This window comes from Aulonocara stuartgranti (assembly GCF_965226115.1).
Source record: "Aulonocara stuartgranti genome assembly, chromosome: 9".
In the NCBI taxonomy this organism is placed as follows: domain Eukaryota; kingdom Metazoa; phylum Chordata; class Actinopteri; order Cichliformes; family Cichlidae; genus Aulonocara; species Aulonocara stuartgranti.
In genome coordinates this window covers 17,561,456-17,588,966 of record NC_138960.1, presented here as the reverse complement: position 1 = coordinate 17,588,966, position 27,511 = coordinate 17,561,456, and the positions used below count along the sequence as shown (strand labels likewise).

Genomic DNA, 27,511 nt, shown 5'->3' with positions numbered 1-27,511 from the left:
TAATCTTAAGGGGCAGGGTGTTACATGTAACTCTCACTGCAGTTGTCTCCTAGTTTATGTGTGGGTATGGATTTCATTTGTGTCTGGAAGTTCTATGTTTTTCCCCCTGTTGACAGACACAGAACACCTCCTCAGTTTACAAGCTCTCTGGTTCTCTTTCCCTCTCTCACCACCAAGAATTCATATTGGACCCTATATTATTAATTTTTTTTAAAATAAAAGATGTTAATTGTGTTCCTCCTTGATACATGAAAAGATAATCTGCTTTTTTTTCTTCTTTTTTACGTTAATCCAGAAGTTCTGAAAATGTAGGTAACATTAAAAAACGAATACAATGAAAATTTGGGGCATTAACCTGGTTTTTACATGCTGCTCATTGTCAATTTCTGTGACCAAGAACACCATCCTTGGGACATAAAATGTCAAAACATGTAACAAAGTTTGGCTGCTAGCCTGTTCTTGACCTCACTTCCACTCTTGCACATTCTCAGATCAATGTGACATTATTGCTCCAATCATTTTCTTGTCCACCTTCTCTGAGCCAATCAGCCTTCATTCTGTGGACTTCTATACCCTTAGGGTAAAGAAGCTAAAAGAAAAAAGAAAACAACCTCTTAACACTGAGGGGAAATCTTGTCAGATCTCAAGTTTTCATTCTAATTCAAATATCTGATGGAGCTGAAAGCAAAGACAAGGTGGATTGTGACTGATTTGTTTTGATCTTGAATGAGGTAATTACATCTTACGCCCTCGTGCCTCGATTTCCAGGTTGAATGGGTCACCTACCATCTGCTTACACTCAGAAGACTCTCTGCAAAGAACAAAACCTCCTGTTTTGGGAGACAGTGATGCACACTTAGCCAAAAAAAGAAGAAATGTGGGCCAACTGAGGTGTTTTGAATTTCTAAGTCACTGTCTGTGTTAGGTTCAGATTTAACACATTGTGCAGCAACAACATTGCTATTTTAGATATATTTAATTATTTCGTGTGTTTTCATGTGTCTCTGTGTGTCTACAGGAACCCACTTTGGATTCCCTGTTTTATCTGCAGTCACTCTATCATTGCTTCTGGCTAAATATTAAGCACACCTTGACTTTATGGTTCTGTCAGCTTATATTTTAGAATGCAGAGTGAGTGAAGCAAGTTTTTTTGCTTTTTGCTTTTTTATATAGCTGCTTCAATGTGCTACTATTGAAATTAGGGGGTGGATGGTGGGAAAAAATGTGTAACATTTAAAAAGGAATAAGAACCCACATTCACTCAGATTTGTCGAAAGAAGATAGCGATTGTAAAACTTCCTCAGGAATGTAAAACTTTGAAGTTGAGACTTAAATTATGGCTTACTTAAGTCCCAAAATAAAGACGAAAAGAAATGAATAAATTGAAAATTTTAAAAAAGAAAAGAAATTATGCATTAATGTCCCTACTGCACTCTATCACATTCAAATCAAATATATGTAACATTCCTCTGTGAAGCATCTGCAAAGCAGCTATTGCACAGTTTGGAGACCTAAACCCCAAAAAAGTGTCTTTAACAATATTGGGATGCTATCAGGGGGAAAAAAAGAGAAGCAGCCTCTAGAATGAGATTATCCCCACCCAAACATTATTATGCATAAGTCCATTATCTTGTTACAGGCACACAGAAAGCAGTGCTGCACATTAACATTCACCAAATACAGTAGGAATGAGAAGCACAGACATAAATCTTTTGAGGACCTGAATAACAAAAGGTTAGCAAATCAAGGTAATCTGTACTATACTGAAGAAGGGGCTCAGGAGAAAAATAAGATTCATGTATTTAAGCCTGGCAATGAATTCTAACTCTTGACATTTAAGACTTTCCTGAAAGGTAATATTTACTACTCAAGAGCTTTCCTGTGCTGCAATACGTTGTTTGCTGGATCTGAATGGTTTTCTGCACAGAATACATCAAGGTGAATACATCAGTCTCTCCAGTCAATCAAGGGAGCTTTGTGATATTTTTAAAAACACATTTAATGTAGCTTTAGACTATAACTTCTCTGTCTATACAAAAAAAATGGCTCTGCTCTGAGGCCCTCCTGAATGACCAAGCACCTCACCCTATTTTCAAAGTTAACCCCAGACTCTCTTTGGGTACTGACCAAAAGACTAAAAAGTCATGGATACAAGCAGAGTTCATGGCCATAGGTGAAGGTAGGACTAGATATTGTGTGGTAAATCTACAACATCCCTTTCATGCTCAGCTCTCTCTTCCACACAACAAATCAGTACAGTGTCTGGAGAACCTGTGAGTCAGTCTCACACTCCCTCCTGCCATAACTCATAAATAAGATCCTGAGGTACTTGAACTCCACCACTACCTCTGTTATAATCACCAGTGTGTGAATGTGTGTGTGAATGGGTGGATGACTGGATATGTAAAGCGCTTTGGGGTCCTTAGGGACTAGTAAAGCGCTATATAAACACAGGCCATTTACCATATAATGTATAATATACTCCTGTAGTACCCACTACATTTGATCGGATTTAAAAACCAATCCTAACATAGTGGATTTTCTACAAGGAGAGCACAACTGAGGGAGACGGAGACAAAGCTGTCTTGGTCAGTGACCTATTTGGAAAAGAGGACTTTCAGGCTTTAAGACTTTTGGTGGTCTTTGTGAGACACAGAAAAGGTGAACATATGGTAGTTGTGATACATGAAACAAGAGCTGTGATGGTGTGGAGAGGCTTTACTGGGGACAATGTTAGAATTTTTTCAGAAACCAAGACAATGGGCGTGGGCTGTGAAAGCTTATTGATACCTGTGGGGACTGAAAGCTGATCCATGTGGTCTGAACATGTTTTCTCTCACATATCATGTACCTGGGTCACACCTGGCACCAAGATGCATTATGGGAAGAAGGCAAACCAGCAGAGTCAGTGTGATGCTTTTGGGCAATGTTCTGCTGGTCCTGCCATCCATGTGGATGTTATTTCAACATCCAACATCCTAAACATTGTTGCTGACCATGTACACCCTTTCATGGAAACTGTATTCCCTGATTTATATGGTCTGTTTCAGCAGGCTGTGCCACAAAGCCAGTCCAACTGAGCATCCATGGGATGAGCTGGACAAACAAGTCCAATCCACCTGGCAATTTACAGGACTTAAAGAAAGCTGTTGCTAACATCTTGGTGCGAGATACTGCGCCACACCATCAGAGCTCTAGTGGCCTTGATGTGTAAGGGCTGTTTTGGCCAACACGACATTAGGCAGGTGGACATAATGTTATTCCTGACCGGTTGAGTTTGTTCAAGACTGCTGGAAAGTTTCCAGATTAAGACCTTTGAGAGTGGCTTGAAGACAGACTTCAAAAAAGTTGTAAACCTGTTCTGCAAAATGCAACTTTTTGTGTGACAGCTCAGACTGAAATTATGCATCAGAAAAGATGCCCTCTTCTTTTTCTTTCTTATTTTCTGTGCTACTTGCACTTTCATGACGCAGTCCTACAATTTTGATAGAATTGAGATTTCTGTTCCCCACGTTTAAACATCAACAGTCTGCCCCAAACTGGTTATTAAATTCAACCCCTAGACCAGCTTGTGAATGTTTTTTATTCTTTGCATTGTTCCTGAGTGCCTGAAGATTGAATATTTTAAGTCCTCATTTCGTTGCAAGCACTACTATTATTCATGATTATGACTAACCTTTTGAATATAGAACATTTTTTGACTGTCTAGATTCACTGGCCTTTCTTACATACATCAAGTCATGCACAATCAGTCTCTTTAATGAGTCCATTTGATTCCAAAGTGTCTTCAAAGCGTCTGTGATAGAACTACACTGCAAGGTAGGGAAGTGTCCGTGAACAGACTGGCCTTTAATTAAATGCGCTGACTTCAAGCAGCAACTGCTAATTTTGCTCTTAAATCCACATATAGGAAAATATCATGAGCTCTCCAATCAATAAACATCCCACTCACTGCAGCGAACGGGAATACCAGGCAGGCAAACTATTCTAAGTCAGCACTTGTGCCAAATGGAGCACAAGCACACAGTTAAACACAAAAAAAGTGCAGCTTGAAGTTGAGCCACGACAAAACTCTATTAATTCACACTCCATTTAGTAAATGTTATAGTTTGCATCTCTCAGTCTGAGCCCCTGTAGGAGAGGTTGGAGCTGAAACAAAGGGCTGTAAAGTTGAGGTCTCCCTCAAAGATGAGCTAAAGGTCAGAGATTACCTTGGAAATGAAAGCACAACTCAAGCACGGAGTTAACCTAAGTGTGTTCTTACTTGTTAGAGTGCGCTAGCAGTGTCGACATACCGACAGCCAGACTTCAGTACTGACTGATGGTCTGCTGATAGATTCTGTCAACAGGGTGATTTAAACAAGGGAGAGAAGTGTGCTGTAATCAGAAGAATATAAGTCTGAGAAGCTTGCAGTCACCTATTAAAAGGTGACTGAAGTGTACTTGAAACCCATCCAATAACCTGGTGTCATATTATTTCAGCTCAGCTATAATCTTAGACAGCATGTGGGATAATCAAAATAAAACCACATGCATGCATGAAAGACTCAGCTCACCAGTGTTATGTGGCATATAAATAAATCAACTGCATGTAGCCTTGATTTTATTCTAAAGTACAAAAAGCTTGGCCCAGTATATGGTTAACAGCTATTTTCTTTTAACACCCTGTGGTCCCTTATAGAAACCTTACACCTTACTTCCATATTTTCAAAGGTTTTAGACCAATTTCTAAACTTTTTATCTAAAGTTGTAGATTTTTTCCCCCAACCTTTAGCCTTTCATGAGGACATCTTTGATAAATGCCAGTCAAATTTCAGTTTTAGAGCTTCGCACAACACAGAAAGTGTCATGGTCCTGCGGCCATGACTCAGTGACTTTGTGTTTATGTTCTTTATTGTTATTACTTTCATTATTATTCTTGGGCTGTTTTGGGATGGTTTGTGTTTGGGATTTTAGACACTGGGTTCTGGGTTTGTGCTCCCTCTATTGGTCCCTGGTGTTAGTGTTCCCCTGTCTCGTCAGGTTAATCAGGTCCAGCTGTTTCCCCCACCTGTGTGTGATCAGCTACACATGTTTCTTTTCCAAATATTTATTTATAAGTGACTTATGTATGTATGTATGTATATATATGTATATATTGTACTATTCTTAGTTAGCGTATTGTCTGTCTTGTCTTAATGTTGGTTTAAAATGGAGCACTGTAACAAAAAATAATTTCCCCCAGGGATCAATAAAGTATTCTGATTCTGATTCTGATTCTGATTTCCCAGTGTCTCTTTGTGTACTTATAGTGTGTGTTTTCCTCTGCTCCTCGTCGCGTCGTCTGTGTTCATACCTGGTGTAATCCCCTGCGTGCTCTCCCTGTTGTTCTCCCTTCATGCTCAGGTTTGCTATTTCTTTGTGTAGTTTCTCCCAGTTAGTTCATCCTTAGTTCTGTTTTACCATCCCCACTTTATATTGGATATTATCAATAAATCACCCTCACACCTGAATAAGTGCTGCGTTTTGAGTCCTCCTTCCGCTCTCCACACGGCCGCTGCCCCGGACCGTGACAGAAAGTGCCCTCCTTGAGGTAACTGGTGACCTCCTTTTAGCAGTTGACAGGGTTGCAAGAGCAGTTTCACCTCTTTTGGACATTGCATCAATGATGCTCACTTGAATGATTTATTCTTAGCTTTCAGAAAATTGTCTGGATCTCACTTTAGCTCTGGTAAACCACAAGGTTCGAATTAATGTATTCTCTATTTATATGGTAAATGGACAGTCCATTACAAAGTGCTTTTAATTGAGGGCATTCGATGACAAGTGAGGATCAGTATTGTTCCCAAGGATATCAAACCATCAACCTTCCAAGCCATAGCTGCTCCTCACATGCTTCTACCTAACCAAATTATCCATCATGTTTTTCATTGCTTGACAGATGATACACATGCGACTTTCCAATAATGGCAAAATCTAAAAAACAAACAAATAAACATTAACATTTCTCAAAGCTTGACTACTTCAACTCCTTCCTATCTGGTATAAACTAAAAGTGACTCTCGCCTCCAGCTGCTTCAGAACCTGAGCTTCTGCCTGGTTTTAGTAAACAGCACCATATCACACCAGTACTGGCTTTCTTAGGTTTAAGATTTTACTTGTAACTTTTAAAATATGTCTGGCCCCAAGCTACATAGCCGATATGATGACCCGATAAAAGCTAGTTTACAAACTTATATCCTGTGGTGTAGCACTGCTGGTTTTCCAAAGTCAAGACTTAAGGTGACTGGACTTTACCTGGACTGTTTCCATAATATAGAAAATGTTTGCTAATAAGTCACCATGTTGGTTTTAGTTTGAAATCTGGGAACAGACACACTTAGCAGGAAGTTAGAGAAAGGGGAAATCGTGCCAATCAGTCTAGTTGATTGACTGTTACTGTAAGGGTCCAATGCTGGGGGAAAAAAGGCACCTTGTGCACAATAATCATCATAACAGTAGTATGCCCAAGGTGTTCTTTTGTGTCACAGCCACAAGCTGTGTGCATATAAGTTAGCTTGCTGCTTGTGTTTTTGGTGTGTGGTAAACTTAGATCTGCTCCTTGTCTGCTGCCTGCCATGCTCTGCTCAATGCTTCCACTCTTCCAAACTCCTATCTCTAACTTGCTATACTTACATGCCGCACTCTCCTGCTTCACCTGCCACCTGTTCTCTGTCACCAAGCAGTCAGCTCACCACGCCACACTCACTCCTGCAACCCCCTCACCTGCATTCCTGCTTATCTGTGTGCCTCCCCAGCCTTCTAGCTGTCAGCTCATTTCTCTTTGTGCCACACCATCTGCACATCAACAACCTGAGTATTTGCAAATAACAATTTGTTAACCATGGCCAGCCTGTGCCAATTCTGCAGAAAGACTCACTGGTTATAGGGGAAATGTTTCTACAAGGCTGGTGATTTTGATTGATTTTGAAAAGGAGTGAAATTTTGTAAACAGTCTTTCAAGTAATTGGCTCACCAAGTACTAACTGGCTCAAAATTGTTGATTGTATCAGGTCAGAATTGGTCCCCTTTTAGCTGTGTTTGAACTGTTCTGCATGTTTCTGTCGGAAGATTGGCGAGTCTTATTTGGAACCACAAAAAGGACCTTAAACAAAACACAATACCATCAGTGTGCCTTATTATCCCTTAACATAACTGGCTCATGTATTCTTTTGAAATGAAGAAAATAATTCCATCATCTTGCTGTATTTGGAAGGAAAGGAAGTTTATGGATGATACAACTACTGTAACAGAAACTGGAGGAAACTAATCTTGGTTTGATTTTGTCATAACAGCCATTTCTGGTATCAGAACCTTTCTGTTGGCTTCGATTTGAGCTCCAGGAGCACTAATTTACTGTAACTCTTTTCCACTGAAGCATTGATTGTATAAAAAAGGATGAGAAGAACAATTTCCACTGAAAAAAATACTGGTACAGGTGCTACAGGTAGAACCACTGAAGTTAGTGGCTTTCTTAAGGGACTACAACTTCAAATACACTGATGTCACAGATGCTGCTTGTGAATTCTGTCCTCTGTGATTTTCTTTCTTATAGAAATTACCCCAGATTTGTTCTCTTTAGTGTTTGGTTTTCCAACATGTCACCCAGTTCTGCCTTCTCGGAACCAGTCTTCATTCTCTTTACAGGGACTGGTGAAATCCACTTGATCCCTAAAGGCCTTAGGGATATAAGTTACTAATCCACCCTTGCCTCACTTAATTGTCTTTATCATTAAATTTCAAAAGATCCATTTCCACATTTGAATGATGTAACGTATGCTACAACAATCCAACAATAAGACTGTATATCTTCATGCAACTGGTGAAAGAAATCCATTCATCTGACTAAACTGGATTGATGGTGCATCATCAGACTGTATTTAGAAACCCAGACTGTCATTGTTCTGTTGAAGGGAGCCTCGGGTTTGCTATACTGATGCAAGCATTGCTTCTTCACAGCATTTCCGTCATCATTTATGTGTCATTTTCCCTGAGTTGCATAAAACAAGATGTTTGATCATTTATTAACAATTCATATTTCAGGGTAAGATAAACCGGCCACAGGTGGGGAGGGGGGGCACTGCAGTGTACTTCTTGTGCCAGTCCCAAGCCTGAATAAATTAATAAATGAGTCAGAAGAGCATCCGGGGTAAAATATCTGCCAAATCAAACATTCTGATCATTAAGAAAAGATTTCCATGCCGGATTGGTTGGGGGCCTTGCCAAACAATGACCACATCCAGTGCTGTTGGCCAACACAGTGCTGGTGGAAAACTGTGCTATTGTCAGCTGAACACAAAAGATGTGGAAACAGGGAAGGTGCATTCAGAGGCAGTGAGAGAGGAGGGAAGGCATGAGTTTGGTGGTGAATGTCAAGACTTTTATGGGACTATGACTGATGAAGGGAGAAAAATTGTTGATATGATGGAGAGAATGAAGGAAGCCAGACCAGAAGCTGCTCAGGTGGAATCAAAATGTTCTACCTTAGGAGGTGAAAAAAATTCAGTGTAGGCAGGATCATGAGTTTGAAGCTGGAAATGAAAGGTTTGGTGCTGCAAGTTGTTGGTGCATACACCCCACAGGTTGGATATCAGTTAGAGAAAGAGGAATGCTGAAGCAATTCCACCAGAATTACACAGCTTGATATCACATTATTGATGTCACTCACTTATAACCAACAATCAGAAAATCAGCAACCACTGTGCTTTTTCTAAAAGAAACATCAACATATATTTTAAGGATAACTTCAGTTTTCTTTTAAAGCAGACTTTTCTTTTAGTGGGAAACCCATCAGTATTAAGTGTATTTCGGTAAGTGAAGCCAACAAGCCATGTATTTCTGTTAATTCCTTTCCATCCTGCAAAGCCTTGTGAAAGTGAGTGACAGCAACTTTGTCACAGCTGAGCACCAACCTGTCCAGCTAATTGCCACACTTCAGTGTAAGCTTGCCCTCTTAACATTCATTTATTATGCTATAATTGAAACTAAACAAATCCACTTCCTCAAGCAGAGATAATGATTGAAATCGTCAGAGACAATTTCTCACTTTTGTTCGTTGGTGTCACTCATCTAATTTAAATTTGACAGAGGTCACTCAGAGTTGACTTTCGCCTGCTTTGAAGAGAATAACACAAATCAACCTCCAAGGATGTTTTTGTTTTGTTGTTGTTGTTTTTCAGAAAGGAGCTCAAATACAGGGAAAACTCGTATACGACGCGCAGTATCAGGAGTTTTTGTTGGTTTTAGCAAACACATTGTCATAGTATGGTATCATATACGGTTCCTCATGATACATAATTACAGTGTACCCTGCAGTCCCTACTGCCTGCTGCTCTAGAGTGGGCGAGCAGTGTTGACAGGCTCCTTCTTCAACTCCATGTAGTCAAGCTGTCAGTGGAGATGCGCTTGCGCAATTGCTGGGCGAACACACACACGCACACACACAGAGGCGCGTTTCCGTCAGTTTGTGCAGGTCTGATTCAAAATCATCCTGAGAGCTCGAATATAGAGACCAACTTATATTACAAAAAAATGTAAGTAGATTTAAAGCAGCCAGCTTTACAGGTTGATTTGGTGTGAAACTTCCCAGCGGATTTATATTCGACTGCGTGATAATCAGCATCACTTTGTCCTGGAACAGCAAGCAGGAGAGCTCATTAAATTCTCTGGACTACATCGGGGGAAATATTTAGAAAATTTAGTGTAAGTCTGAACACCAAGCGCGGTTCTTTTTCAACGAGGACCGACAGCCAGGGCAATCCAGCGCACTAGGTATTAAAAAAAACAACCCCACACACACAGATTTCCGTGCCCGCCTGCTTAAAATTGACTCCAACTTTCAGCTTGTTCTTTACTTTTGCAGAGGTTTTCGCCATGAATCAAACAGCGGGAGCCACAAATGCGTATCGCAGATGCTCCAAGGGAGGAAAGGTAAGAAAGACTTGCGTATGAAGAAGTTAAGATTTAACAGTCTCTTTCCAGCGTCCATTTATGGCGCAGCGCTGGAAGGAGCATACCAGTGATACTGGATGTTTGTTTGCAAGCTTACAAAAAGCTGTAGACGCAGTTTTCATCATGCTGGGTTATTGCGCGTCTGTGCGCTTTGGAGATGTTGAAAGATGAGCGCGGATAGAATTTCTTGTGGAGACAAAATGAAATCAGTTTCAATGAAGGGAAGGGTGTTGGTGAGCAGTTTATGTTAAAGGTTTTGGAAAGAAGAAAAGCGAGGCTGGTTTGTGTACACTGCAAAAATGCTAAAGAAAAAAAAAAGAAGCAAATGATGACTATGATGCTCACTTGCAGTTTTTTTCCACACTGATGGGATTTCCTCCTCAAATCTCTTCTTCAATAACTTGACAGGCACCTGCTGTCTCATATCCAAGATGATGACATACTGTACCACAGCTGTTTTACCAAGCTTGTGACCCACATAACAAGGCTGCTTCTACTGCTGTGTGGATGCAGTCAACTAGGAGAAAGACAGGGAAGAGAGGGTCTGTGGATGACAGAGTGTGGGGTTGGATTAAACAAGGAGGAAGCAGAAAAGCTGGAGGATGTGGGAGGAAAGAGATGGAAAGGAGTGAGGGGGAGCAGGAATAGAGGGCTTTCCAGGCTCTGGTGTGTGTGTGTGTGTGTGTGTACGCGCATTGAAGGATGAAACCTTATTCATCACCAGCAGGAGTAACACATGCAGACTTCTAAGTGTTTACAAATATTGCTCATTAGATACAAATATTTGGGTTTATGGATTGATGCATACTGATTAGAGATGTCCCTGTCCACTCACAGAAGTGTCGAGAAAGATCTTGTAAATGAGTTTCGATGGGTGTGGACACATATTATTACACACGAATGCTTTGTGTTTGTTATCACTCTCAGTTTAATTGAGAGAGGCTGGTTTGTTTTCCTCTCAGCGTGAAGGTGCAGGCCCACTCACACTGGGAATCAGGGGACTTCAGAATGAAACACATGAGTCGAACGCATGCCGCGAGCCTGCAAATTCCATACATTTTTAATATAGAAGCAAAGGCCAAATGATGGAAAAATAACCATTTATAGCCCTCAGCTATAATCTCTGAACCCACTCCATTCATAACAGACATGGTGGTTAAAATCTCTGCATGTACTTAGGAACATTGTCAGTAACAGTTAGTCTTTGATTCCTAAACCAAAGTTAAAATTTAACCAACAAAGATGAAGAAAAAAAGCATACAAGCATGATTCAGAAATGCAGCTCCCGGCTCTGGTTCAAAGTTTATGTAACTGAGAGGAAAGTAGAAAACCTCCCTTTATTTTGACTAATTAAAGCATCCCGGATGGTATCTGTAACGTTACAGATACCACTGTATGGAGAACTTGCACATGTGCAAAAGTACCACTAACACAGAAGATGTATACTAGTTTTAGAGCAGCATCAACACCAAAGCAACAGTAGATGAGGAGTTTCTTGGGAAAGGTCTTGCTTATTTTAGCAAGACAATGCCAAACGACATTCAGCCCATATTACATCAGTAAAAGAATCAGGGTTGAAAAGGTAAAATCCTCTATTAAACAAAAATGGGAGAATAGTCTCCTTCTTCAGAAACGCTTACAGAGCAGGTGATGCAACACAAGGTAAACATGGTCCTGTCCTAGCTGTTTTGAAACATGCTGCTCACTTCAAATTTAAAATGAGCTTATTTGTTTAAAAAATCCTTAATTCTTCAGTGTCAGCATTATATAGGTTTCCTTTGCAACATAATTTATGATGAGGATGATTTGCAGATAATAGGATTTAGTTTTATTTTGACTTTATTTTGAACTTTTCTGAAAACAGGATTATATTATATACAACACAGTAGGCAGATGCAGCAAATACATGGATAAAATTATGAACTCAAATGGCTTACTGGTTTAAATATCTAGAGTCAATCATTCAAATCAATTGGCAATGTACAACAGAAGTGAAAAAGAGAGTGATGTCAGGGTGGAGGGGGTGGAGACGAGTGTCGAGGGTGATTTGAGACAGACGGATAGCAGCAAGAGTGAAAATGAAGGTTTACATGATGGTAGTGAGACCAGTTATGAGGTACGGTTTGGAGACACTTGCACTGACATAACAACAGGTGGCAGAGTTGAAGTTTGCAACGCTCAGATGGTTTGGACATGTGCAGAGGACAGATAGTGGATATATTGAGCAAAGGATGTCGAATATGAAACTGCCAACAGGAGGAAAATAGGAAAATCACAGAGGAGATTCATGGATGCAGCGAAGGAGGACATGTAGAGGGTTGATGTGATGGAAGAGGATGCTAAGGACAGTGTGAGATGGAGGGAGATGATTCGCTGTGGTGACCCCTAAAGGGAGCAGCTGGAAGAAGAAGTCGAAATGACCGGGATTCATGTACTTTGTGTCTAGAGCATAAATGCTAACTTCTAAACATGTCTGTTAAGCTGTATAAAAAGACACTGCTATGTCCCGTCTTCCTCCCATCACTGCCAACTGGTCACAGCTCCCTGAGCCTGGTTCTGCTGAAAGTTTCTTCCTGTTAAAAGGGAGTTTTTCCTTCCTCCTGTCACCAATTCCTTCCTCATGGGGTCTTTTGATTATTGGGTTTTCTCTGTGTTACTGTACGGTCTTTATAAAACACATCGAGGTGACTGTTTTCATGATTTTGGTGCTATATAAATAAAATTGAACTTAATTGAACTATTTTATGTTAACAGTGTTAGATAGCATCCAGATCATTTAAACTGAACATGTGAACCATAACAGATAGTGTAGATCAGGAGCGGGCAATTCATTTTCCAAAGGGATTACATGAGAAACTGGGGCTGTGTCAGAGGGTCGCACCAATAACGTGAACTCAGTTCTAGTAAATATCAATTTGATCTTTTTATAAACTTTTTTATTGTGGCTCTTTTATTATGGCAAAATTGGCTAAATTAACTGGTGTAGATGGAAGGTGGCTGTGTTCATCCAACAGGTTGGGATGCTCTGCCACAGTAGTCTCTCTGTCTGTCATATGAGTCGTTTATTTATCGTTGACTTGTGTTTAAACATTTTGTCCTCATTTCTGCCGTGGGTTTGTCTGTGTTCTGTTTTGTTTTTTTCCAGCACGCTGATATTATTGTGCATAAAATATTTATGATGTCCTTTCACTCACTGCTTATTCTAATTCTGGGATCTTTCATCTCCTCTTACCCGTCAACTTTGTGAGAGAAAATAGAATCAGACTAAACGGCTCTTCAGACACCAGTGTCCGTTTCATTATCTGTCCCGTGGCCACTTTTAGCCCACCAGCAGGACGTGCTGCGATTTCAAACCATTTTGTTTTTGGGGGTTTTTTTTGTTTTGTTTTTTTGCTTGCTTGTTTTGTTTTTTGTTGTTTTTTTGGTTCTGTGCAAATCCTTAACGCTGCAGAAAAGTTCTCTTTGATGAGTCGCCTCTCTCTTTCTGTGGAGTTTCTATTTATAGTCTTGTTGACAGCCATCCCATGAGACTTTTCCTCATAGATTAATGACACAGCGATTAGGTTTGCATGGTTCTGCAGGCGTCCCAATGGTATAAAGCACATGGTCACATGGTCATGCTTATCAGTTCGAGCCAAGATGTGACATGTTTATAAACACCTGAAATGAATGGACAGCAGGTGTGCTGCGACTATTTTAGGATACTTTGGTATTCCATTGAAACCAGTAGGGAAAATAATCCTGTACTGAAGATGTTTCCTACACCGATGTCATTGTTGGATTTCTGCTATTCCCACAGCTAAATGGAGGTGATGGGATATCACAAATGGCTTTATAGTACTTTGATTGTGTTATCTGTAACACCAACAGTACCTCTCATCTTCCTTATCACAGATCAGAAGCTCGGGGGTGGGCTGAAGCTCGGGGGTGCTGTTAGAAATCTCTAAACCATCATAATGTGCAAGAACATCTGGGGGAATTCGTGGGGGCAGAGAAAGCTGCTTCTTCTAGCTGTCTTTCTTTATTATAACCCGTACTGATGTTACGATTGTGCTCTGTTTCCACATGATCCTCCTGCAGGGGTGCAGCAAAAAAGAGGAAGTCCCTTTAATGTGTTTATCTAAAAGCATTCTGGGAAATGTAGGACATTATGTGTAGGGATGGCTCATTCAACCCTCATGCTTCCCTTTTCTCAGTCTGTTTTTGTGGTGTGTAGAATTTAATTTGAGAATTTTGGAGTCTTCAAAGTGTGTTGGATATGTTGCAGATCTAATAATATAGTATGGTATTATTAGAATATTGTATTATAATAATATTAATCAAATAACATTTTAGTGGAAATAACTGTTAGTTGCAGCACCAATAATCTAATTTTCTATTATTTATTATTTCAATTATTCTGTTATTAAGTTTATAAATTTGTAAATGTCACCTTAAGACATTATGTTGCCCCCTCTAGTGTGGGTCAGGTAATTTTAATGTTGTTTAGCTGGACTGTTTAACCTATCTGTGGTTACACTGAGCATACTGTGTTTCATAGCCATATTTAGAGCATGCCACCTTGGTGTATAAGTAGAAATAGAAGCTATAGTTGATGGCTATTTTTGATGTCATCTTGTAGGATTAATATACCACATATTGGTGCAAAAACAAGCATGTTATGTGGGAATTTGCAGCAAATACATTATGAAAATGGTCAAATGGTCACTAGAGGGCAGTGTTGTACTACAATGTATGAACTCTTAGGGGGTCTTGCATTGGCTTGGTGGGATATACACTGATTAGACACTTTGTTGGGAATAAAGTGTTCACATCATGCAGTTGAATGCAAAGTAATAGAGCAGCTTTGCCATATATGCTACAGTTATGCTCCTAAAACTCAAAAACTCCCTCCCCGCCATGCATGTTAACTGGATGGACTGATAATTATTACAGCAGAGCTTTTTAATTGGATTGCATGAGGTAGGCAGTGCTTGATAAGTGGAAGATCTTTTCTTGCTGGAAGCTTTTTGATTACATGATTTATCACATAGTCAAAGAGCTCCTCTTTAGTTAACATTTTCTATGATTCCAGCTACACTGTGCGATTTTGTTCAAGATTTGACTCGCATATTTAATAAATCTAGGATTTTTTTTCCTTTTCGCTGCTTGTAAGTTTCCCACTGCTCTGATATCAATTCAGAGCTTAACTTTTTGCCTCTATGTGTCACGCTGCTCCTTTCTTCTCCATCCCCTTGGTCACAGCAGGCTAGCTCGATTATCTTGGCCCTTGACAGCCCCGCGGCCCTGCGCGCACACTAAATCCCAATTAACTCCCTGAGTTTCAACCCATTTGCAACTTTTGCTAATCTCTGCATCAGCAATGCCCAGAACCCCCCCCCCCCCCCCCCCCCCCCCAAATTCTTCTGATTACAAATTCATAACAAGGCTGTGAAAGTTTAACGAAACTAAACTGATTGTCTCGTGCAATGAATATGCATTAACTGCTGCTGCCCAAATGGAAACTGATCACTTGACTAAATCTGCTATTAAGAAATATTGGACTTTTGTCTTGGCATATAATTTAAATTCCCCCGAGGCTTATTTGTGCGTCTTATTACTGCATGGATTGTTTGGGGTGTTTTTAAACTAAAAGTCATTTGTTTCTACAAATATTGAACTTGCATCAGAGGAAACACAGCAAACGGATCTTTGCGGTGCTCAGGAGCTAAGCTGAAAGGTATTTGGATTGAGGGGAGACTCCTTAATTACCGCAGCTTTTTTGGCCAACAGCAGGGCAAACACCAGCATGAATGCGCCAAGTATTGATCCCTGCTCTCATTATGCATGGGGTCCATTGTAATGCACAGTTATCACTCTGACTCCCTCACTGGAGTCTATGGAAATCATGATTGATTTTCTTCACACTTCCTCCCCCCACCTCCCTGCCTAGTAAACTAGCATCAGAAGGCCTATCTCAATCATGTTTGCACTTTGAATTCCTGTACTCAAGACCCTCTCTCGCTCATTAGCACCAGTAATCTTTTTCTCATTCTGCTGACTCTGGGGGAAAAGGAGCGACGTCCTCGGTCAAACTGAGCTCATTCGCGTTTATAGCACAACCTTTGCAGTCTCTGCTTTTGAAGATGCTCCTTCATGCAATTCTCACACATATAAAAGCTGCTACCTGGTGGCAATTTGATCAAGTCTGTCTTCACAGTGTCTGCAAAAAAAAAAAAATGCACCTTGTGCCTCTGTATTTGTATGGAAACTTGTTTACAGTGTACACAAAGAAATGGGATTTGGATCCGCTTCTTAGAGCTCTGCCTCTGTGAAATGAATAATGCAACACACACACACACACACACACACACACACACACACACACACACACACACACAGAATAGATTTTCTCACTTTTAAAACCACCAGGTGACATTTTTTGTTCTTTGGGGTTATTTGTATTTTTTTTCTTAAATGCATTGCAGATTGCTAATTCTGCTGCAGTGGCATTGCTGTTTGTAACAACCCACTGGTGTGTGCACTTAATCATCAGGTGCTGCAGCAGTGCTCCCCTGCCTGAGCTCATACTACACACAGGAAATCCTTGAGGAAACAGGAGCTTTATTACAGTATGTCAGCCTGGGGGAGGGGGAAAAAAAAGCTAACTCAATGTGATGCTTACATGGAATTCAAAGTCACCGCAGTGTTGGTGTCACTCGGTTGCAGCAAGTGTGTTTTCCAGGGGATGACTGACACCGCAGGGACTGTAATTGCATGAATCCCTGAGACCTCCCTGGCCTTTTGAGTGAGTGGCTGCTTGGCGAAATGCTTGGGTCATGACAACCCATCTGGTGGCGTTTCACAAGCAGTCAACAAGACCCGACGAGACAAATGGCTCCACAGCACTAAACAGCAGCTGTTGTTTGGAAGACAGACACTTAAGCCATATCTAAAATCACAAACACATCCATTGTGTGGCTCCAGAGGCCTCACTACCCATCAAAACCGGTTGGAGTTACTGCATCCAGCATGTTTCATCCTGCCAGAGCCTGTCCCAGTGGACTGTACCGTCAGTTTCCCCACTTTTACAGCCATCTAATGCAAATGAGTCTGCAAAAAGAGAAGTACCAAACAATTTCAATGTGCTGACGCCTGCACATCAGGCTTAAGTTTGCCCTCTGCTGGATGAGAGAGTCCATGAGCTTGAGCGTAGAAAGTCCCATATTTCACCCCCCCAAAGTGGAGTTTGTGTATAATGAGGCTTCTGAAATGATGAAATCATTAAATTAATGGTTTCTTAATGGTGAGACTTAAATGGAGTGGTTTGCATTATATAGAGTTTGGTTTCCAATTGCACAAATGCTGATAGCGAAAAATTATTAGAATAGTCTAGAAACTGCAGTATGCTTTGTGAAGAGAGTCTAGCATCATGCTGCTGTTTAATAGAAAGGCAGTGGGACTTTTCATCCCATCATGTAAAACAGTGGGATATCAGTTACTCTAAATAAGCCATCATTTTATTCATATTGATTTTTTATGAAAGAAGTGAAGACTAAAAAAAGCTTTATGCGTTGCTGGTGTGTTTGATCCTCGAGTTGTAACTTCGGTTCTTGTGCTGAAAATGGAGAAGAAAAAGAGAGGTCACTTTCTGCTCCAGTCACTGTTTATTCTTATATATCATAAACCCACACAACAGGACCCAGGGCAAATCTATGCATTTAATGGCCGTGGTCAGAAATCCAGAGAGATGTTCATATAAATAGCAAATAGTTTTTCATGGGTTTGCTCTACCTGTGCTCTCTCTATGCTGCAGATATTTTCTCAGCAGGAATAGAAGAAGCCATCAGCATTTATGAAATGCTTTGTGAATGTCTGCATACTTAAAAATTAAAGTGTGCTGGCCATATTTATTTCATATCAGAAAGAAACACTCAAACATTTGGCTTTACACTTGGCCTGTGCAGCCAAGGATGAGGGGTTCATCCTCTCTGAAACAAGCTCCCTTCCCTTTAAGCCAGCTTTGTTCTGATTGGCTGCTTCATGCAAACACAAAGTTTAAGGTGGGTGGGGCTTCTAGGGAAAGAAATATAAAACCAAGTGTTTAGAGCAGTCTACTCTAATTGAGCTTAATGTCTAAACTTTGGTCATAATCTTTTTATTATGAGCGTTCATCCAGTGTATGGACAGATTTGAAATTAATGCTCAGTGGCATTAATGCAAAGAAGGTTGTCAGTGATGAGTTGTGACCATGTTATCACAGGACATTGAGCAGCAGTTTTAGTTTTTTATCAGTTTGAAGTGTCTGTTAAATACCTTCTTGATCACAGTGAAGCGCAGTGCAGGGTTTTCTTTAAAAAAAAATTCATTAGTAGTTTGTGAAACACAATCACTGTTTTTAAACTTTGCTCTGTTTCCCACTTTTCCTACCCCTTCATTTGCTGTTGCTCAGGTACTTATTATCAGTGAATGTGATTAAACAATTAAGTGGTGTATTTGTGGCTGGTGACATGTTTCCTAATGTGAAAACAGACCCCGCTTTCCCCAAAACTGGCTTTGTTCCACCCTTTTTGAGCTGTTATTTCTTCTCATGCCCAGCCTAAGCAGTAGGATATCTTAAAACCAGAAAATGTTTTAGGGATTTGAAGATTTGATTTGTGATCAAAAACTTTAAGAATAAATGAGTTTAGATTGGATAATATTTTCTTGCAGTTTTATGGAGTAATTATTTTCGATACTTTAAGGCAAGAATTTGTTTTAAAGGAGTTTTCCTACAGTCAGTTGATCCTAAAGAAAGACCCAAAATCAACAATTTTATCAAGTATCCCAACTCTAACTTGCAAGTTCTCTGTGCCATACAGCTTCATTATCATCCAAAAACTGTTATAATCACATCTCTCAGGCTCTTCGGTGCACCCAGTGGTCTGTTTATTGGGAAATTTATGGGAAGAATATGATAAACACGTTCACTGACATGAACTCTGCAATTCCCAACTTGCTTAACGTTCTTTAAAGTTTACTTGACAACTACATTTTGTGTTACACGTTGAACTTGATCAAATGATGCTACAATCTACACTCAAAAAAATCTGTTGTTGGATGAACACAATTTAATCGTGGCACCTTTTTCCACGCAATTTAACCAAGTACAATAAACCATTTTTGATCATGTCAAACCAACACATTTGACATTTGATGGTTTAATGAAATCTAATTACGTTGGATCAACGTAGTATACTTACATTGATTTGAAGTGATTTATTTAAGTATGTAGAGTGAAATTTGTTTTAATTCATCCTACACAAGTTAAAAACTTTAGGAAAACACAAAATCTTGTTGTTTGAACAACTACTTTGTTAATCAAGGCAATTACTGCTAGTCTTGCTTAATGAACCAATATGGGGGTTGATGATTTCACTCATTTCAATCTAATTATTTCAATTAGATTTGTTTTCATTTGTTACACATTTAGAAACCCACTACTTTACAATAATAAAAAGTCACATTCAGATTATGATAACATTAACTTTATTAACTGGATTTACTGGACAATATAAGGCTACGTTCACACTGCAGGTCTTAATGCTCAATTCCGATTTGATCAAATCCGATTTTTTTGTCTGCTTGTTCACACTACAAATAAAATGCGACAGCAAACGCGCTCTAGTGTGAACCCTCAAACCGGCCCGCATGCGCAAAAGAAGACATCACACACAACGCGCTCTGTTTAGACCCAGAGCAAACAATATTGTTTGACTGATGGCCCTTAATATAAAGACTTTGGACTTTACGTTTCCCAATTTTTGCTTTAAGTTATATTTTTATTTACATAGTAATGTAAATAAATAAATAATTATCCTTATTGCTGTTTTAGAGAGGAGCGGTGCTTCAAAGGATAGTTGCAGATTTCTGTCAGAATCTGCAGATTATACAAATAAAATGTTCACGTTGTCTTCCCAACAGTTTCACTAACATCTACACTGGATGGCCAGGAAGCGTTCGCGATGTCTTCTCAGGCGCTGATAATTGGCGTCTGTCTTGTGTCAGTGACGTAAAAGACAGATTTAATGCGACCTCACCATTCAAACAGCAGTCGCTTTCTAAAACATCGGCTATGTATCGGATTCAATACCACATACGAAAGTGACCCAGATCGGATTTGAAAATATCAGATTTGCGCCGTTCACACTGTCATACCATGATCAGATATGGGTCGCATAGGATAAAAAAAAAACAAATCGGATTTGATGTGCTTTCGCCTGAAGTGTGAACATAGCCTAAAAGCTTACCATTTTTGTACACCTGCAAGCATTATGCCACTTTAAAAGGTAAAACATTAGAATACTTATTTAAACAGGTAATGACATCTGAACTATGTTGGAACCAAAGCTTCCACAACTAAAAACGAATGCAAAATTTGCTCTATAAACTAATATGTCAACTGTATTTTAAAAAATTAAACTAAAAGATAAAAATACATTTCCCACGTGGCAAGTTAAAACATTTGACAAAATAGAATTACTATTGTGTGAATATGGAAAAAAAAAAAAGTATAGAAATAATTTGGGTGCAATACAACAACAACAAAATCCATAGGGAAAAAAATACAGGGATTTAAAAAAACAAAACAAAACAACAACAACATTTTAGGAAGTAAAACGATCCATATCCTTATCCATATAAGGACAAACAAAAATCATCTGCAGTGCTGTATAAAAGGTGATTTGCCCAACAGAGAGAATCCAAAAACTTAACAAAAAATTATTTCTTTTTAAATGAGAGAAAAAAATATAATATAAACAACTCAAATATTAACATTATATACTGGAAATCACCATTGCACCAATAAACCATTCAAGACCTTCTATCAGTCATTTTCAAGTGCTCTCACCCCTTAAGCTCGTTTTTCAGAAACTGAGCTTTTGTCCATCAAGATTTAAAAGTATCTTCTGGAGGACTTCAAAGGTGCATTTAAGTTCTGGTGGGTAGCTCAGGTTCGAACAGTATATGAGTCCAAACAACAGAGCACATGCTTGTGCAATGTTACCCAAATCAGTGAGAGCCTCCACACCCTCAATCAGGACACCAATGTCCTCTGGGTCATCTTCAGGTTCAGCACCCTCCTTTTGGATGACGTACACGCCTATTACAGTTTGCTCCATGTAGCTTTTTGCCTCACTGTCCGTATCCTACATGAAAAAATATAAGATGACAAAGTTAAATTTGCAAAAGTAAAATAAAACAAGTAAAACTGTTTCTATGCTGTTCATAAAATCTAAGTAGTCAAAGTAATAAACAGGAAATTACACCACGAAAGTAGTTGTTAGTAATTACTCCAATACACAAATTATAAAATAAACATCTCATGTCAGTAGAATCTTAGTATTCCATAGATAGTAAAGGAAAAACATAAAACAAAAGAGGTGGCGTAATTGACCTCTCACCGGCCCCTCCCCTGAAAGAGCCATTGTCCAATTACACATCATAGCAACCGTTACTATGTCTGACAAACATTGACTTCAAGCAAGATGGTGAAGTGGTGCGCCCACCGATACCCCGAGAGATTGTGTCTAGAGGAGTTGTGTTCTTTCCAGTCACAAAGCCAAAAACAACGTGAATGGATTAAACAGTGTGGAAGGCCCCACTCCCAGATAAATGCACCAAACATTATGAAGCATGCCTGCTCGCACATCTGTTGCACTGGTCATGTTTGTCAGACGTAGCAAGAGTAACTTAGGGGGACCGGACTCGACAAAAGGCTAATTCAGCTGGTAAAATAAAAAAGGTATAGAAGTGTTAGTACTAAACAGCTCAAAGTTCATAGACATTTCTATTTACAAATACTGATGACCATTTCCTTCCAATACCAAATTCCAGAAATTCTTTATTGCAACGCTTAATACTGTTTGGTATTCAAGACATCCTTTCCTCAATGCCAGGTGTCTCGTTGCTAATCTCAAAATTTTAACGATTTGCATTTGAGGCAACATCACAATTTGTATGAGAATGTTACAGTCAACATGCTGTCACAATGACTCTAGGTATGTGGTATGAGGTGAGGAAAATTTGTCTTATCTTCCCATTTGTATTCAAAACTTTGGATTGAACTGTTAAGTTTTTCTAAGGTGAAATACTTTATGGAGATCAAATCAGCCAAGCATTCTGCTAGTTCTACAGGTATAATGCCCTCAAATAAATCGTGTACTATATCCAGGGTAAAGCCTGCAATAACATCAAAATGAGAGAGACTTTTTTAGTCAAAACACAGTCACATTTAACCCCACAACACAGGCTTGAGGTTTCCAATGCAGATTGTAAGTGAGCCTGATGGAGTTCACGTGTTCTACACTCAAAAACATCTGCAGTCAAAAACTGAATTTCATTTTTCTTAGCGACACAGAATCTACATACGTGTTTCCCAGAAATTTTTTTTAACAAAACCTGCAAGCCCGTGAGCAGCTAGGTTATCAGCTATTACGCAATTTACGGTGCCTTTAACAAACTCATTCATCTGAGCAATAAACACACCATCTTCTTCCAAGATCACAAGATCTTTTAACAGGGGTTCCAACACCTTTTCAAACCCAAATGTCTTTAAATCATCACTTTTCCAAAGAACAGCTAGGTAAATGTTAGTGCTGAATGAGAGCCTGGAGGCAAATTATCCAAGACCTAACAAATACCACAAAGCTTGTGTTTTTTGCGTGAGGTTCCAAGAGGATTGCAAACCTCAAAATCATCAATGTAAAGTGTAACGGAGATTCTCAGCACGTCAACAGCTAAAAGGCTATTGGTTCTAAAGTGTTTGCCATCTCGGAAAGACCTGTAAACACTCAGACCATCAGCCAAATCCTCACTTTTTTCTTGTCCTTTCTTGTTGCTCAATCACTCTATCAAGTAAGTGATTTTGACTCAATAATTCTTGCAATAACTTTAATAAAGGAATGTACTGACATGACTTTTGTTGATCAACAGATAAAATGTACTCAACAGGCTCTACGACCCTAAAGTTAACCTTATAGTATTGTTTTCATTTAAATGAAGTTCCTAGAGGGCCACACTTTTTTGATACAGGGTTAGAAATGCACACATTATTGGCAAGCTCCTCAACAACAGCCTGACCGATATGAAGGTTATGGCTCTTGAATACCTCTTCAACAGTTCGTTTTGTGACTGAAGTACAAGCAGAACTTAACAAAAAACTCAACTCCTCCACCAAGCCATCTACTGCTGTGGCTGGTATTTAAAATATGTATTCCAATTTTAACAATATCCCAGCTATGTTCTGTTCAACAAGCTCTGCCAAATTTTCAGTGGAATGATTACTTCCTGACACCAACTCAGTTCCAACAGCAACTAGCACCTACACCTTCAGGATACGGCTGGGCGATATGGCCTAAAATTTATATCGCGATATAATTTGAAGCATGTGCGGTAGCGATATATATCGCGATATATTCTTTTCTTCTGTATAACGTAATTTCCACACTATAAGGCACACTTAAAATCCTTTAATTTTCTCAAAAATCTAGAGTGTGCCTTATGTATGAATTCTGGTTGTGCTTACTGACCTTGAATCGATTTTGGCATGCAGAAATCTGTTAAAAAATGTTTTAGTACAACTTTGGTAAGCCGAACTGCTTGATGGATTGTCAGAGCATTACCGCTGCCATAGTGAGGAGCTTCGCGGAGTAATCTGGGTCCAAAACTCCGTCCTCTTCCATTCAAACGAACACTAAGAGTTAAAAACCGTCTAAATTCTTTCATCTTTAGTAAAATCATCAGCGTTGCTGCTTTACCAGGTGTAACAATTAAGTTTAACATCCAGTCATCCATGAAAACAGAATTTATTAAATTTAACGGAGTTAGAAGTTAACAGGAAGTCAGCTCGCTAGTTTCCACCTAAACATGACATACCATGTTCTGACTGAGAGATTTTTGAAACTTATTAAAACGTACAGCTCTGCTACCACTTCCAACATAAATGAAGACAGAAAACGAAACAGCAGTGACGTTTGCAGGGTTACTGAAGTTGGACTACCTGGTATATAATGTTGTGCTACGTGATTGCTAGCGACACAGCTATGTTAGCATAACATTAGCACAGTGAACCTGGAGGATGAACGCCAACTTTTTTTCCACTCGATAAAAGTTAACGTGAGGGATTCTGGTGGTCAGGGACAAATGCAATCGCATAGCAGGATGCTATACACGGGCCAAACTTCAGTCAGGAGAACAACTGAGATCATTCATCCACAATAAGAGGTTAGTTATTAATATACTGCAACAACATGGGAATAGAACAGCTGCGAGAGAATTCAACATTAACGAATCAATGTTACGGAAGTGGAGGAAGCGCAGTTTTTGGCTTTCCCCATATTTCAAAAGTGCTTCATCTCTTTGCTATGACTGTCGCCTGGCATAATTTGCAGATGATAATGGTTGTAGCCGCTGCGATGCTTTCGACCAAAACAGGCGCAGCTTGATGACATCATCAACATGCGCTATCGCAATAGAGCGGTATAGTCAAAATCTCTCTTTTTTTTTTTTTTTGCCTGTCCCGTTTGGCTCTTTTGCCATCAGAATTGTTGTCTAAAGGCAAAGAAAGATGCCCAACGGATTTACTTTACCAAATTGACCATCCCAGCCTTGCCATAATGGTCCATTTGATTCACCTTTTATTGTTTATTTTATTTTCACTTGCTGAATACGGGACAGACTTGACTGGAGGAAAGAAGGGGAGAAAGAAAGAGGGAAAGAGAAACAGCTGAGAAGAGGGACGGGGGAGAAGGGCAAAAAACAAAAACCAACAGAATGGGCAGGGGAAAAAAAAAGAAAGAAAAGAAAAAAAAATGCATATATCAATCACCTGGATCACCTGTTGAGAAAGAAAAAAGAAAACAAGCAGAAGAGAACAAGAGTAATAGAATAAACAACATCACAATGATATATGGGAATATGACAGTAAATACTAAATATTAAACATTATTGTGCAGCACATAAGATCAACAGAACACAGTGTGCTTTGAGGTAGGAGCCAAAAAGGGTGTAGTTTGTGGGTGTGATCACCCGTGTGTACACCTGTGAGCATGGACGCGCTTGTTTTTTTGTTTTTTAAAAGGTTCCTTCATGTAATGATCTGCTAGAGGGTGTGGGGGGGGCCACAGCCCCGTCCTCCGGGGCATGAAGCAGGTATGGAGGAGATCAAAACTCCAGACATCCAGAGGCCCCCAGAACACAAGAGACCAAGGAAGACTAACAGAGGGGCAGCCGCGCCACTGTCCCAGAAAGAGCTGAGGAGAGTCCCAGATGAGGGCTCACTCAGCAGCCGCGGAGCAGAAGCCAGGGGGAGTTGCAGTGACGCGCCCGTGAGCTCCGCCGGCAGCCAGCTGTGCCTGAGTGACCGAGCCCCAGGCCGAGAGGCTGAGGGCACCCCACCTCCGAAGTGGCCCGAGCGAGCCCCAGGCTCCAGGCCCCGATAAGCGGCCGCCAAGGAGTGAGCCGGTGTGTACCTGGACGCCCATCCCCAGATAGTCAAAATCTCTACCGTTGGCCAAATTTATATTGTTTCTATCGTATATTGTTTATATCGCCCACCCCTACTTCAGGGTCATCAGAATTTTGTGCTGGGTCAACACACACCACTAAACCTACCTTGAAATCTTTGAGTGAATTTAAATGATGCTTCCTCTTTTTGTGTGAAATGTACCAAAGATATTTGTCTTGAAAGAGCAGCCTGTAATACTCACTATTTCATAAATGTGATCCAATATGTCCAAAATAATCTCTCTCTGTGGTAAGGTCACTGCAGTCACATAACTTACACCTAAAAGTGACTGAACTGACAGCTGTCTGTTTAAAATGAGAAGAATGACATCTGTAAACATGTGTTTGTAGTCCACACCAAGTCTTAAATGTGCATGGACAATTTACATATATACAAAGATAACACTGGTTGGGTCCATAATGGTGATGTAATCTACAGTGTTTCAATAATTTGTACCCACTACTCTCCCTGATGGAACAACGCTTGCACTGCCACATACAAGTCACTGAAAGAAAAAAAGAGAAGCAGTTTTTAAGGATGGTTTTATTGGCACCCTTTTTTTCTTTTTGATTAAATCATAAAACTATCATAAAAATGTATGATGGCAAAAACTTACCACGTATTAAAGAGGAGGCACAAACAATCAGAAAAAGGGGGCAGCTTTCTTTGAGGTGTTACTATGGTAAAGAAAACAGATAAAATATTTTATAAAAATTTCACAGTGGATTTTTTTTTACTTTGTTGCAAATGTATTTAAAAAAATACAAAAACATATAAATACTTCTTGCAATATAAAATTCACGGATAAATATCCAATCGGTTGCAAAATGTAACAGCAGTGTTTCACACCATGCAATAAAGATGCTGGTAGTTACGGTAAAGGTCCTACAGGCGATCTTCATAACTATCCGCCATTGCCTTTTCCTCTGACCTCGTGTTCATGCTCTTTTTCCCATGCACTAGCGTTCAAGTCAATTCGAAGGATGCAGCCCCTGAATTTGGACACAGCTAATATTTAGCAACTCGCGCACGCTACAGTTTAACTTACATCAATGCGAGAGGCCAAACGCTTAAAAAAAAAAAGAGAGAAAGAAAGAAGAAATACAAATGAAAAAAGGAAGAAAGACCATGTCTTGCAATAACCGTAATTTAAAAGCAAAGTTACTGCTAACAGAGCAAGGTAAAAGTTCTATAAGACAGCCATATTAGCTTTAGCTAACTTCATTTACCATGAAAGGGAATTACAAACGTGTTAAATATTGTATTAAACATATCAATGACCGCTCAAAACACTATAAGACTAGCTACAGAAACGGGTAACAAGAAAAAATGAAAAGGAATAAGTGGAAATGCTAACAATGATATAAATATAGCCAGAGCGGATTAGAAATCTGGTATTAGACGGTACCCGATTTTCACTGTATTTGCTCTGCTCCCGCTGTCTCATTTCCAATGCAGACTTGCATTGGAAAAATGACAAGTTACACATTCGGAGTTAAAAACGTTATTGAACAATTAACCGATGGAATAACTTAGTTTGACTAAGATACTTTCAGTTATTTATTACTTACCTGTAGTGTGGAAGATTCCGCAGAGGGAAACGGCAGTTCACATAACTTTGTCCACGTTCCCGCCTCTTCACTTCTGGGAAGTTTGAGCATGCGCACTAGGCATCAGTTTTAGAGTTGTTGATTTAAAATAGTTACATTTCATTGAACTGAAGAATGCAAATCTAGTTCATTAAACGTTTTGTTATTTTATGTTAAACCAACAAGTGCTAATGATTTAAAAACAAAAATTCAATATGTTCATGTTAAATAGACAAATGTTTATTGAATTAATCAAACAAATGCCTTAGTTTACTTTTTTGAGTGTATCCACTTAATAAATTTCTCATTAAGCCTCAGGCACACAGGCCTAGATAACAGTCAGCAACCACTGCTAGGGAAAAATGTGTATTCCATTACCAGCTTTTAAGTGGGTGCTGGCTTTTGTTAGGTCAGTCTAGCAAAAGAG

General features: G+C 39.5%; 1 protein-coding gene and 1 long non-coding RNA gene across 2 annotated transcripts in view; one reads left to right on the top strand and one right to left on the bottom strand.

Moving 5' to 3' along the window:
* Positions 1-9,282: 9,282 nt before the first annotated feature.
* dpp6a (dipeptidyl-peptidase 6a) overlaps positions 9,283-27,511 on the top strand; it is a 267,275-nt gene continuing 249,046 nt past the window's right edge. Inside the window, exons 1-2 of the mRNA XM_082546447.1 lie at positions 9,283-9,789; positions 9,881-9,948. Coding sequence (XP_082402573.1) covers positions 9,892-9,948 — 57 coding nt within the window. The 5' untranslated portion in view covers positions 9,283-9,789; positions 9,881-9,891. The remainder of the gene's footprint in view (positions 9,790-9,880; positions 9,949-27,511) is intronic.
* LOC309714207 lies at positions 24,535-27,411 on the bottom strand. Its single transcript, XR_014278850.1, has 3 exons — positions 27,067-27,411; positions 26,112-26,172; positions 24,535-26,000 (listed from the first exon to the last, which is right to left on the bottom strand). It is a non-coding gene; the product is annotated as an uncharacterized lncRNA (long non-coding RNA).